At 34.0% G+C, this 14,970-nt stretch overlaps 1 protein-coding gene across 1 annotated transcript; it reads left to right on the forward strand.

The window, feature by feature from the left end:
* The first annotated feature begins 2,206 nt into the window (after positions 1-2,206).
* Positions 2,207-5,647, forward strand: LOC112512989. Its single transcript, XM_025119113.1, has 5 exons — positions 2,207-2,256; positions 2,393-2,554; positions 4,299-4,369; positions 4,693-4,800; positions 5,284-5,647. The coding sequence occupies exons 1-4, from the start codon at positions 2,207-2,209 to the stop codon at positions 4,788-4,790; spliced, it is 381 nt and encodes a 126-aa protein (XP_024974881.1). The 3' UTR covers positions 4,791-4,800; positions 5,284-5,647.
* The last annotated feature ends 9,323 nt before the right edge of the window (positions 5,648-14,970 follow it).

Below are 14,970 nucleotides of genomic sequence, written 5' to 3' on the forward strand. Positions count from 1 at the left end.
CCTAATTATATTTTAGATTTTTTATATTTAAAATGAAATGTTTATCATGTATTTGATTGTGTTTATCTGCAGTTAGTTACACGAATTCAGTTATGAGATGAAATCGGATAGGGATGAAATTGTTTAGGGATGAACGGGTTTAAGAGTTTTAAGAGTTTAAGAGTTTTTAAGAGTTTTAGCCAAATGTTTTATAATATAGTATAGATTATAGATAAAAAATACATATTTAACAATTCAACTAAAGTTTTGATGATAATAAACAAATTCCCACAATATATTCCGAGTTCTCTATCAACATTTCAACCCTTCCCTCTCTCTAAATTCTAACACAAAAACCAAAAATTCAAAGGGAGATTTGATATTTGGAATCTTGTATACATTTTGATATCAATCTTGTAAATGATTTTTTTTTATGTAAATAATCCACTAATTTTTAAATAAGTGTTTTTTTCCCATAAAAACTTGTATAAGTTCAGATGTTATATGGATTTAAATAACCGTAATTTAGCTGTCTGGTTTACACATTAAGTAAAAACGAGTTTCAAAGATTTCATCCTTCATGGATTTCATCATCCCACTATATATGTGACGGAATTCAATTCCATTCATACCCATTTTTTTTTCAAAAATACACAACCCCAAAGGTTCGTGACCAATAGCACCCACTCCATTGTCGTCACCATCATTACCATTGCCCCCATCACAACCGTTATCGCCACCACTACCACCACCATCATTGTCGTTGTTGCCAATTATTATTAATATTATATAGTATTTCTAATTTAATCATAAAAGTATGAAAATGTCATAAAATTGTATTTTGATCATTCATATTATTGCATTCTAATTCAAAACTACATATGTCAACCAAACATGCATATTCTAATTCCACCATATTTCATTATTTTGGTTGGTTTTTTCATTAAGCATGTGTGGATAAAGTTGTTTGTGTGAATTACTAAATGAGTGCGTTTGGTACACTGGATAGGGACATGACAGAACATGACAGGGATCCTTGTCCCATGTTTGACATGAATTTTATGTGGAACAGAGTGGAACAAAGTGAAACAAACATGGTGGAACAGACTTATATTTTACCAATATAACTTCAAAATAAAACTTAATTCTCTTCTAAAACATCAAATAGGTCTCTTTTTTACTTCATTCATTTTTTAAATTTTATTTATTGTATGTTATGTTTCTTAAATTTTCATTTTACCGTCCTCAAAATATTATTTTTATACGGTTTCTATATTTTTATTAATTTATGTAATTTATTATATATTAATAATAAAAAATAATGTAGAAAAGAGATAAAAATAAAAATAGAAACTACATAAACTTTTTATTTGGTTTCATTTTAATTGTTTTGACGAAAATTTCAATTGATATTTTTTATATAATAAAATAGTTATTCTATTATAATTTAATAAGTTACATAAATTAATTAAAATAAACAACTAATCAGGGGTAAATTTATCATTTTACTTGTTTTGTTCTGTCTAGTTCTATCTTATCAAACGTTGAACAGTTGTTCTATCATGTCTTATCCTATCTTATCTTGTCCTGTCCTGTCCTGTCCTGACACCAAACATACCCTATATGTATAGATTGAGATGATTTTTTCAAGCATGGAATGAGTGTTTTTCTATTTGGGAGAGACATCAGACATATTTAGAAAAAAAAAAAAAAAGAACTTAACTATACATAAAACTCTTCTTTAGAAACTTACTAAATAATTTTTTTTTATAAATTATTAAGTCATTTTCAAAGAATCATATATAATTGATATTATGATTTCAGTAATTTAATAAACTGTATACTAAATACTTACTCGGTAAGTATTTATCGGGTAATTTTTTTCATCGGATAAACATGGCAAATGCCAAGAATCTTACCCGGTAAGAGCAATGATAAAGATAGAGAGTCTTACCCGGTAAGTGAGGGTGATGACTCTTACTCGGTAAACGTTTACCAGGTAAATCGTTGTATATTGATACGTTTTGATGTACTACAATCTTATACAATAAAATAAATTATAATGTTGACTTCTAATATTAAGCACTTACCGGATAAACATTTAAGTAAACGGAAACTCAACTTATTTAATTAGTTTAAGAAACGTGGCCTAAACGGAGAGTCAAACAACCTTCTTTAAATATAGATTCAAAATTCAGATTTTCCTATTTTTTATCTTACACTATACATGCGGCATGTATGTGATCGGAGAGTTCGCCGGAAAAAAAGGGGAACTCGGTAGGTGTAAAAAGCCAACCGCATTCATCGATCCATCTCTGGTTCCTCTTCCCTATTTAGAAACACTTCATGAATAAATTCATATTTTGATCTATTATTTTCCACTTTTTCTACTTGTTTTTGGTACCTTTGTTAGATCTTCTACAAGTAAATTCACCGACCTACAAATGAGGAACACGGTGGCTTTATTGGTACTACTTTTGGCCACAACGGCAATCGTCTGTCGGAGTTCGGAAGAACAAGGCGATGCGAAGGACAGCTCGTCCTGGACTGATTGGGCCATGGCTAAAGTTACCGGGTAATTAGCAAACCCTAAAATTATCAGTAATCGTGTTTGGTTATTATACGCAGTGCTCGAATTTTAGAACAGATTCATATGAAATGCGAAATTGAGATGGTCATTACCTTACAAATAATCATCATTTTGGAGATTTTATGCTAATTGCAATGTAGTGTTTTTGGGATAATTTTAAGCTACAACCTAAGTCTGCCTTATCGTCGCTGTTAAGAATTATTATGGGCTTGATTTTGGATACAATAATTCTGTATGTGAAGAACAAAGTATACATAAGTTAAAGAAGAGGATGTTTTAAGTTCGAATTGATACGTGAAGGTCTAATAATGCTAAGAGCTTCTCTAATGCAAAGTAGGAACGTTTACCATCTTAGCCATTAAATTCTTGTGTTAACATTTGAGTTTCTAAAACTATATGGTGGCACCCAACAAAACAATACAATGACACCCTTCAAAAACGTAATTTGTTTCCTTTACAACGGAAGAATGAAGTGGTGGCCATGCCACTGTATCTATCCATTTGGGTGCTCCCGTGGTTGGTTTGCATCTTTGGAAAGTATCAGTTTGTGCGGTCAATCCCTCTAGAATAAGCCGGTGTGAAGTGACAATTTGCAAGTTTTTTTAATATATTTTAAAGTAAATATTTGATATTTATTTATGATCATGTAATAATTAATGATGTTGAAAAAATACATGGACCCACAACAAGATTCTTATAAGAACTAGCATTGTGGACCTTTTATGAGTCACAAGTGATCTGTCAACAAAAAGTTGGTTCTTATAATAACCTCTATCCGAGATGCTCTTACTATTTTCGTTTACTTCTTTAAATTCTTGTCATGTAAAGTTCTGCTTCCGCTGTTAAAGATTGTTAGATAATATTACACTTACCTCTGAAAATCAATTTTGTTGTAACAACACTTTACTTGTTTCTTCAAATCCAATCATTTTTTAGACAATATCGCTTTAGCCTAGCAGGTAAGGAGGTGGACATTCTTGTAGAATGAATGAGAGGTGTGAGGTTCGACCCTCTTGCCTCTGGAGTCTGGACCAGTGTTTTAAAAGGCGTGCCATTTCCTTCAACAAAGCACTTGCAAATGGTAGACAAGTGTTCTTTTAATCTCTACACGATAAAAAGATTATTGTCCGTCGGCTATAAGAGATGTATTCTTCATTTGTTTGTTTGATTTATTATCTCCTTCTTCCTTCTCAAGTAACAAAAATGGAACCTACAAAACGAACTAGGCGATTGGGTCGTGAGTACACCTACTTGTGTAGATTTAGCAGCTAAAGAAAGCTTGATGACAATGCTCCTTTGCTAGAATGACACTTAGGATTGAACAATATTTGAGCAAAAAGTTGATTACTGGCAACCTCAGCCGGCCTCCCACGGAACCCACCCCCCTTAGGAACCACGCGTGAGGAGGCATTTCAGAGCTGACTAAGTGGCGAGCCTAGCGTAGGGTTCAAGCCCTGCAGGATTCTAACTTGAACTTGAATCTGTAGCATATTTGAGCAAAATTGCTCCGCCCCTTGCCAACTAAGCTACACGCCCGAGGGAAAATTGAACAATATTCGTGAGAATCCACATAAATCTTGTAAATTTGGAAGTTTTAACCAGCTTATTTCTTGCTATATGAATCATTGATTGATTTACTATTGTAAAAATGCTAAAAACAATAGTATCAAGAATGATTATACGCATCCGTCTAGTGGTTTTGACCATCTTTCTTTCGAACTTCTTCCAGGGTATTTAATGGCGATAAAATGAAGGAAACGGCTAAGAATGCTGCGAATCAAGCTAGCGACACTGCATCTGGTGATTCTTCTTAGCATATACTCCCTTCGTCTCTAAATAAATGTCCACAACAAAAAAAGCACAAAGTTTTAGAAAATGTATAGTTATCATACTTTTTAATTAACTAAATGACAATTTCATCCTTAGTAATAGAGAGAGTAATGATTTTTTTCATCTCATAATCAAGAGTTGCATTGGAAAGTATCCAATTATTTTTTCAAGCAGACGCTTATTTTGGGACAAACTAAAATAGAAATATGCACACTTGTACAGGTAGAGGGAGTAAGTTTTTTTATTCCACTTTCAAGAAGTATAATCAATGCATGAACACTTGGTTTTTGCAGGATCGTCAAGCTATGTGAGTGAAAAGGCTATCGAGGCCGAAGACGCAGCCGCCGAGGCTGCAAAAAAGCTTTCCGACGACAAGGGGTCTGGTCGTTAAGCATCTACAGGTTTTCTCATACAAGATTTATGGGAACAAGTACCATTTTCGCTTTAGTTTCCATCTTTTTTCTCTCTTCTTGTTTAGGAGATTGTTTTAGCTTAACGAAAGTAGCGTATCGAAGCTATCGTTATCGAGAATAAAGTAGAGGCAATAGATCTAACTAGGGTTTCTATCGACTTTTCAGCCCAATCCTTTGTAATTTAATAAAAGTTTTGATTCGTAGGGTTTATAATCACTTTTGAGCCGACCGCTTTTTTGGGCAAACTTTCTTTTTCTTTACACACTTTTTGTAAGCAGGTGATCTTCACAGAAACAACCGCTATGTATTAACGGGTAGAGGAAATGTCTGCGTTCATCCCATCCTGTAGACCTCACATTCGGGTGGGATATATTGGGATCGCTTGGTTTGGTTTGATTCGATTTATTGATTCGTAAGATTGTTCTCTCTTTCATTCATAAGCATGGTTAACCAATTGTTGAAATCTTGCAGGGACCAAAATTTCATTTTATTTCAATAAAAGACAAGGAATCGAAGATGGAAACTGTGCAACGCCCGCTCGGTTTCCCCCAACTTGAGGTCCGTCTTTCGTGAAAGCCTATGGAATGATCGGAACACAATAAGCACAAACGAGCGTAATGTGTTCCGTTGGTGAGACCCCATACACCGATTGAAGCACAATGTATATCCATCATCAAAGTCGTCTGACCCGGTCTAACTCGAGGGTCAATCAAACATATACAGCATGTTCCACTCGGAAGTAGGGTATGGGTGGGATTAAGGTTGTAAACGAGCCGAGTTGAGTAGTAGGTTATTCAAGCTAAATTAATATCAGGCTCGAGCTTGAATAACTTTTTAAAGAGCTCAAGCTTGAGCTCGAATATTTTTTGAATTATCGAGCTCGATGCCCGTTTATGGTTTGAACTTGCGATCGATTAACTCGATTATTGATTTGAGCTCGATAATTTTTATATTTTTATTGTATGATTAATGAACATATAAGCATGTTTGGCTCGAAAGAGTGCATGCTCAAATAACTCGGCTCGATTCAACTTAGTGATGGCCAAAATCCGGTCCCGGGACTGGCTTCACCGAAACAGTGATGCTCATAACCGTCTCGGTCCCGGTCATCAAACTCGGGCCCGTTTAACTTGATCCGTAACCGGTTATGGGGAACCGGTCCCGGTCCCGGTCTCGGTTCCTACCCAAAAAAATTGTTTTTAAATTATTTTAATGATAGATTTTTTGAATACATTATAAAATTTGTAATTGGCTTACTCAAATACACTTTAAAAATACGTTTTATTATAATTAAAGTTTCATTCAAATATTCAATTATTTGAAAATACATTTATTCATCATCGGTATCACATGTCGGACTAATTTGAAGACTTCAGGTCTCTTCAAGGTCATCCGTGTCGAGTTCCTCATTATTGGCATATTGTGAGTAAGTGTCGTCGGTATCGGTAGTTGGCGTCGTGCTTAGTCCCATAGCGATTTCATTTTCTTCCACCGCTTCAATCTCCATCTCTAATGATGTCATGTGTTAAATTTTATCAACGTTATCCAAGTAATCCTTCAAATAATGCAACACTCTATGGACTCCGAGCTTAGTCTTGTCTGATGTACCCAAATGATCCTGCCAATAAGAGAAAAAAAAGACTCCAAAGCTATGTTACTAGCTTAGATTGTTGGTATATCACGTGCGCATGCATGCCAAAACCCGTAAATGAGGTTGTTTTTGTTTCCAAAAATCTAATAGACCAATTTTTTTTCAAAATCTTCGACATCATTTGCGGGGCATGTAGCCAGAAGGTTAGTATGCACATACATATTTAGTTCACCCAAATCGTTATCAAATCTATTTTTTTACTTGATTCATTTAAAATATCGTTCATTAAATTAGTCATCAACTCTTTATGACTTTGACGATGACCATTAGAAGAATTAGAACCTGGAAATCCATGACTTGAAGAGCTTTGTTGTTGGTTCCCCCCCCCCCCCCCCCCCATAAAAATGTTTATGATGATCAAATAAATCTTGAAAATTACGATTAAATAAACTTTTTGTTCTATTGAAAAAGAATTGTCCGTAGCCATATCTAAACCAAAAGTCACGTATTTGTGTAATTAAAACTTCAACATTGATAACATTTAAATACGAGTTTAATGTCGCAGCACAAAGAAAAGAAAATGAGATGTTTATAAAATATTTTAATAATTTATTTTTCATTGAACTCATCAACCTTTCCCAATCATGATGACCTTCGTATTGTACAATTTTACTTGTCAAAATGTATAATTGATTTAAAAGTAAAGAGCTTGTTGGATAATAAATTACGGAAAAAATCGTTGTCTCATTTTTTAAATCACCTAAAATGTCGTATAATACTTCAATCATGACTCAATCAAGATTCCCCATAGAATTTTGTGGATAATAATATTTATAAAATGAAAAAAATATCATTTTTTCGTTTTGCCAAAAATTTCAATCATAAATTAAGTCGAATTCCATCTAACGGGCAATATCGAAACTCGGTCTTAAAGCTTTAAAACCAACGTCTTCACGATATATTATATATTTTGCATTCATTTTCTTATCCTTTGTGAAAATTCGCCACAACATAAATCTAAACTTATTTATTATGGGTTTACAAGTATTTAAACCTTCTTGAACGGTTAAATTTATTATGTGTGCACAACAACGTGTATGAAATAATTTACCGTTTAAAATAGGTGTTAAATGACACTTTAATTTTTCCACACATAGATTGTTATTACTAACGTTATCAAATGAAATGTTAATTATTTGAGCAGATAAATTATGAAATAATTATAAAATGTAAGACATTTTTTAATAATTGAAAATTGACGTGCACCCAAATGTGGCGCACCAAATGGTTCAAACGCGATTACATGTTTGAATAAATGTCACGATTGCGGCTCAATCCAATGTGTCATTATGCATATATAAGAAACTGACTATCCGTGTGATACGCTCCATTCATCACATGTTAGAGAAATGTTGTTAGGCAAAATAGAAAACATTTGTAGCATTTCACCTCGACACATTTTCCCCATTTAATTGCATCACGTCTAAGGGACATTTTCCACATTTTAATTGCATTACGTCTAAGGGTTTGACGACTTACCACCTTGTATCATAGTTGTAGTGTTTCTTGGATCAACTTCGTAACGTGTGGGTTATTGAAATGTCCGAAAGGCACCCCGACTTGAATGACATATTGTGTTGTCATTTGTTTGTCCAATTCAGAAGCAAACGACCATATTTTACCTTGAGTGTCAAGTACCGCTTGGCTTGAATCGCCCCTTGACCTCAACCCCGGGCACCTTTTTTTCGTTGTGCCACTTTAAAGTAGAATTAACTTCTGTCGTAAGAAGAGTTTGTCACATTTTGCATTGTGCCTTTCTTTTCCCGTTCGTGAGGATCACTAAGTTGTATGAATTCCAAATCTCGGACTTTCATCTGTGCTCAGCGAGAACTTGAGCAACTTATTCGTTTGATGCATCATGTTGTTCACCGACCATTTTGTAAGACAAAGAGAGAAAGAAATGAGAATTGCGAAGTGAAAGCGATAAATGAATACGAGTCGAAGTCACAAAATATAGCGAGAAACCGAGAATTGTGAACCTTTTTTTTCCGGTTTTTGCGTTTTGTAAGTTAGTATCTTACACCATACTCCATGACACTTATACATATTGTTTAGAAGGCCAAAAATACAAAAAAAAGGTCAAAAACGACTAGTTTTTTTAACTCACCGGGTCGGGGCCATAACCGGTCCCACAAATCCGTCCAAAAGCATAACCGGTCCTGGTCAGCGGTCCCTTAGTCGGTCCCGGTTTCGGTTCTCCGACGTTCCTGGGGCGGGCCGGTTTGGCCATCACTAATTCAACTCGAAAAATCTAATCGAGTCTTTGAATGAGCTAAGTTGCATTTGATGTTATGAAGTTTGGTCGTTTAAGTTAACGAGTTTTATTTCTTGTTCGAGATTGATAAAAGCTTGAGCTCGTTAAAAGCTCGAATCATTTACATCATATGTGGGATTTGTGCAAACATGTCATCTATCACTTGACATAATTGGTTTTGAACAGATGAGTGATGGATACATTTTCGATAGAGTAAATGTTAATCGTATCGATCGATATGTTTTTCATCCGTAGATAGTGAATAATGTGATAGATATAACTACAAGGATATAAGCATTATGATAATAATATTATTTTTTTCCGAGTAAATTACATTTTTGGTCCCTATAGTTGTCACCTACCAGCAACTCTCGTCCACCCTTTGAACTAATTACACTTTTGATCATTGTGGTTGCCATTTTGTTCCACTTTTAATCCCTCTCCCTCAAACTAACTCAGTTAAAAAAGGTAGATCCGTTAAGTCAAGGGTGTTTTAGTCATTTTGCTCTTTTTATTATTTTTTGTTTTATCATATTTTGTCTTTTTATTTTTTTTAAATTCATTCAAATATACACATGCTTTAAGCATGTATATAACGTGTCGATACAAACCCTAATTCAAGTCTTAAAAAAATATAAATTATTCGTAACAAAATAAATATGCATAACATTATAACAAAAATTAGTATATTTAAGGATATTATATATCTTTAATTAATTAAATGAGGATTATATTCTTAATAATAAAGAAAATAATAAATTTAGAGGTCGTTTACCAAATACTTACTTGGGTAAGCATTTACCAAGTTATATTACCTTACTAAATGAATATGATAAAGACCAAAAAATTTACCCGGTAAGAATGAGGCAAAGACCGAAAGTCTTACCCGGTAAGTGAGGGCAATAACTCTTACCACAGTCAGCTCTTACCGGGTAAATTATTGCATAAAAAGCCGTTTTTGTTGATTAAGATATTACTCGATAAGTAAATAATAGTATTGAATTTTCTCAATAAATACTTATCGAGTAAATGTTTGGTAAACGACCCCTTATTTACCTTATAATTAAGATTAAAAATGTAAATCGAATATTTGTTTTAAGATTATTTAAAATAAAGTTATGAACATTTATTTAATAGAAGAAGAATAATATGTTATATTTTTTCTGTTCAATAAAGCACGGCGTGACACAATACACGGTTTTTATAACATGATATTTGATTTTACTTATCTTTTTAAGGTATAACTTAATTCATATTGTTTATTCTCGTTGATTTATGGAGTAATGGTAGAAAGCATATATTTATAAATATAATATTATATATGATATGGAGATTTGCCACCATAAGCCATGACTTAAAAATGTTGTAACCTCGTCGTGGCTTTCAACACTTGAGGTTTGCCCTCACTGCCACACCATACCTCAATGCTACTTAAAACCTTGCATACATGTTTGGGATCCAATCCAAAAAGTATGACTAGAGGGAGAAAATTTGTAATTTAGGAGTCGTTTACCAAGCGTTTAACCGGGTTAGCGCTTACTAAGTCGCATTATCTTAACGGATGAATATGATAAAGTGCAAATCTTACTCGGTAAGTGAAAGCGATGACTTTTATCACGACTAATGCTGACTAGATGTATTATCAGGGACGGTCTTAAGATTTTTGATGCCCTGTGCGAAAATAATTAAAAAAATGTCCCTAAGCCTATTTTTTAAGCCAATGAAATAACGAAACATGCGATTTCTAAAGAGTTTAGAACATATTCAAGTTGAGTGTCTCATCCTCATGTTGATTTTTATTAATTATAATAAAAAGGAGGGGGACATAAAAACTAAAACCCCGAATACAAAGTATGGGATGATAAAAGGATAAATCTTGGATTAACTTTTCCAGTTTTCCCTTTACCAGATTGAAATTAGCAAATTAGAAACTTTATTTTAATATATGGGACTTAAAAGACAAGAAAAACTATAATTAGTTTTTGACTAAAATAGTAAATTACATCCAAATTACTGTCATAGTAAGCAAAAAGTAAAACTCAAAAGTTGCAGGTCTACGACTAAAGGCTAGGGGCCTACTATTAGCAGCTTAATGAGTTTAATGGAACTAACAGTTTATTCACTCAACTATGCATGACTGTTTCGTACTAGTTTAATGATATAAAAAGCGACTTATTTGGTAAGCTTCTAAGAGGAGCTTTATATAGAAAGCCAAGTTTTTTTTTTTTCAAATATGTCCATTCCAACTAAAAAATGCTCCGTACATCTGCGAAAAATCTCTCCCAAATAAAAACTTTTCCAACTGATACAAACAGATTAATTCATACAAACAATTTTATCCATATGAAACTTAATAAAAAACCAATCAAACGGCCCCTAAATCTAATACGGTAATTTCAAACCTCAAAGTAAACAAAAGTCAAAAGAATAATAATAAATTGTAAAATTCATAATCTATGTTACTGTGCATTGTAAAGAACAAGTGTCCAATAATTAAGACAATATCACAATATGTTGTTAATGTTGTGTAGTGTGTTCAAGTTATGTTGATACAGTGATAGGCCTGTTACTCGGGATTCTCGATTATTCCATTATGAGAGTCCCACTACATTGCATTGCCAGAATCCATGTTGTATATTTGAAATAGCTCATGTGCATTGAAAATTTCAATTCTCCGATATTTCAATATGCAAGAGAAAGACTCATTATCAAAATGACAAAAACCCTTAGCCTTAGCCTTAGCCTAGTAGGTCAGTAACTCGCACGACCATATGACCCAACTTTATAATAATCAGTTAGAAATTTAGATTTTTTTTGCAAAACGATTTAAAGATTCATAAATCATAATATGACTCACACAACAACTCGRTAAGTTCAATCAAYTGTAKAAATCAATCATTTGAAATTCCATTTTTGATTTCTTGAATCTAATTCCATGACCGTTAATCGGCTGAAAAGAGAACTTCATGCCTTGAAAATCGAAATAGTCTAACTTTGAAGAACAATAGAAATTAGATTGGGTTGTTGGAATGACGGCATTAACCTGTTCATGATGTGCATTCAGTATTCATGACTACTAGGCATTGGGTCTGTTTTTATAGTTAAAGCCGTTGTCTAATTCCCAAATTATTAAACTCAAAAATAGTAGTTGATGACAACTTGATGCCCCTTTAGACTTTGATGTCCTGTGCGGCTGCACGGACTGCACGTGGCCAGGGCCAACCCTATGCATTATTACATACAATTTCGTTTTAATAAAATAAAATTTTATCCGATAAATAAATAATGACATTAAATTTTACCAACCGCTTAGTTTGTAAGTGTTTAGATAAATACCCCTTTCTCATGGTTGAGAGAGTAATTGAATATTCCTCGAAAATTTCTATTTTTAGTATGCGTTATTTATTTTAAGATTTCGCGTGAGAGAGGATGACACGTGGCAAGAACATAGCTCTACTGCAAATAAACCCACCGGAAGCCGGCACGTTGCCAGAGTAGACCTCCCACACTCGACAAAACATGCTTTTCTCCGCCATTCCCCCCAAAATTTTCAACTTCTGTTTTCTCAAATTTTCAGATCTGAAATCGAATGAGAATCGTTTTGTGAGTGGGAATCGAAAGATTGCCGGAAGCTGCATTGAGGAAGTAGAAGATAGAGCGTGTTGCGGCACAAACTTGAAGACGAAAGCTGAAGGTACAAGCAAAATCATCAGAATGAATCAGCTTGTTACGTTATTCGATCAATAAGATAGCTTCTAGGTTAGATTACTCTCGCGAAATTTTGTTATTGAGAATTGATTTGATGATTTTCATTTATTGCATTTTGTTGTAGGGAGATATGTTAAATAACGCACGATTTCTTACTTTCTGCAAGCTAATTACTTAAGCAATGATTTGGCGGAGATGTATTCACGAATTTTAGTAGATCAAGCATCTCAAAAAATTAGTCTGAGGGAGAAACATTATTTGGTTTGGAGGAAGTCTAAAGTATTTGGTAGTTTCCACTTCATAAGGTAGGGTTCAATGCTTTGGGATCCCAAAAATAGCAAATGCATATTTAAATGGAAGTTAAAGTATTCAAAATCAGTAAAACCTAATCATGTTTGTAAAGGAAAGATGCTATATGTACCGATTTCAGTAACATTTTCTAATGATTTCTGAGAATGTCGTGTAGCCAAGTTGTAGAATTTTAGGGAAATGTGCTTACATTTAATTGTTTGTTTATCCATTAGCAGAAGTCTGTGGGAGGATGTGAGGTAAGTTGCAATTGCTTTCCTTCTGCTTTATTTTATCTACTTTCTTTGAGAATAGTCTTGACAACAGACCTATTATGTTGCATACGGTGTTTGCATGGTGTTTTCTCTCCTTCCAGGTGCATTTTTTGAATCACATTTATATGATTTTCTTAGTTTTTAACTTTTAATCTTAAGATATGTTTGAAAAAAATTGGGATAAAAACTCCAACCCAGGACCTCACATACAGCAAGGAGCTAATCAACACACTAATAATGATTCTGTGAAAAATATCCATAGCTTTGTTTTTTATAGTCAAATGGTGTCACCACTTGAAAAAATTTGTAAGTCTGCCTATGTCTTCAAATCATCTTGAGTTTTTTTTTTTTTTTCTGAAGTTGCCTCAAATCATTTTATAACATGGGAACTTTTCATTTCCCTTCTTTTCATCTTAACCTTTTGAGATTATTATTTTAGTTGCTCTTTTTCTTGCAAATAACTGTTGCAGTTTTATTTTAATAGAGATGGATGTGGAGTGTTTTAGGGCTCCCATGTTATGTTGTTTTTGTTTTATCTTTTATTGTCCTCATGCATGTTACCCTCTGATCACCAACATGAATATTTTTTAAAAAATTAGCAGAAGCAGGAAAGACCAAGTGTTGGAAGGATTAAAAGTTTGCCGACACTGTCAACCCTTGTTTTTATATTTAATATTTCATCTAGGTACGTCTTGAGCTCTGGGACATGCAGAAGGGCAAGCTTTATCCGTAATTGCAGGAAAGTGATGTAGATTCAATGAACCATAAACCCTAGCATGTACCAGTAATTAAAAGAACTTGCCAACTATTTGGGCAAAAAGTTGATTACTGACAACCCCAACCGGCCCTACACAGAACCTGCCTTCAAGGACACCAATGCAAGGGGGCATTTTTTGGCTCACAGCCTCACATAGCGGCTGAGGCTAGCGAGGAGCCTGGGATTGAACCTAGGACCTATCTTGTATTTGGGCAAAGTCGCCCTGCCCCTTTGCCTACTGAGCTACATGCCGAAGGCGACCGTGCCAACTATTGAAGAGAAGAAAAGAGGTAGGATGATACCATTTCACCTGTATAAGACCTTGACAGAAAAACAAAAGGAAGAAAAATAATTCGTGTGAGACCAATCAAAATAAGATGATGATACGTATAGGCTACATCTTCATGGGAGGCATTGTATAATGTGAATGGTGTCATTAGTATTTTCTTGCATAATGGCCCCTTTGGTCGTAAATTTGAACTTTAACGAGTCACTAATAGCTAAATAAAAATATGTTATATGCAGATTTTGTGACATATTGGTGAACTTCAAAAATTTATAAAATTTCAGGCTACCGAAAGAAGAATAAGTAAAAAGAAGAGAAATATTGTATTGATGAAGACATCCTCTAGAGGGCAAAGCCTTCTTGTCTGTTGCATATTGAGATATTGACTTTCTTTTTCTTTCTTTGTTTACATGTTAGTGGTTGCAATCTGCTTATGCTTTAAACGGTTTTCAGTCTTCTCGTCTTAAACTTGGATGACATGAAAGGTATGGCTCACAAGGAAGTGAATAAAGCAGGCAAGGCAGTCTTGTGAAGAACGATGAAAAAAAGCAATTTGAGAATTCTTCTGATATGGAACCGTAGTCTAAATAGATACGTGATCTAAAGATACCCATTAACCGCAGTCTACAAAATATAGACCCAGGGCGTAGTAAGGTACCAAAAACTTCTGGGAGTTGAAAATAAGCATATATCCGGAGATTTCCGAATAGGTTAACCTTTAAATGAAATTATTTTGATTCAGCCATCTGTTTCTCGACTTGACTACTTGAAATGGTTCCTTCAGTGATTGTATGTATTAGGTTCTTTTGTCTACCGGAAGTAGCAAGTACACATATTGCCTTCTCAGAGATATTCTCCGAAGCGGTGAAGTGGTGAAGGTTTCAATTATGCCATGGAGCGGTAAAAGATAGAGTAAATGATGCATATGGAAATAAAAAG

Source organism: Cynara cardunculus (genome assembly GCF_001531365.2).
Source record: "Cynara cardunculus var. scolymus isolate 2C chromosome LG 5, CcrdV1, whole genome shotgun sequence".
In the NCBI taxonomy this organism is placed as follows: Eukaryota; Viridiplantae; Streptophyta; class Magnoliopsida; order Asterales; family Asteraceae; genus Cynara; species Cynara cardunculus.

Excerpts from the sequence above, each read along its gene's own strand:
- LOC112512989 (XM_025119113.1), top strand. The coding sequence starts at position 2,207 with ATGCGGCATGTATGTGATCGGAGAGTTCGCCGGAAAAAAAGGGGAACT. Across the intron at positions 2,257-2,392 it reads CGGAAAAAAAGGGGAACTCG|ATCTTCTACAAGTAAATTCA; the intron begins GTAGGTGTAAAA and ends TACCTTTGTTAG. Across the intron at positions 4,370-4,692 it reads AGCTAGCGACACTGCATCTG|GATCGTCAAGCTATGTGAGT; the intron begins GTGATTCTTCTT and ends TGGTTTTTGCAG.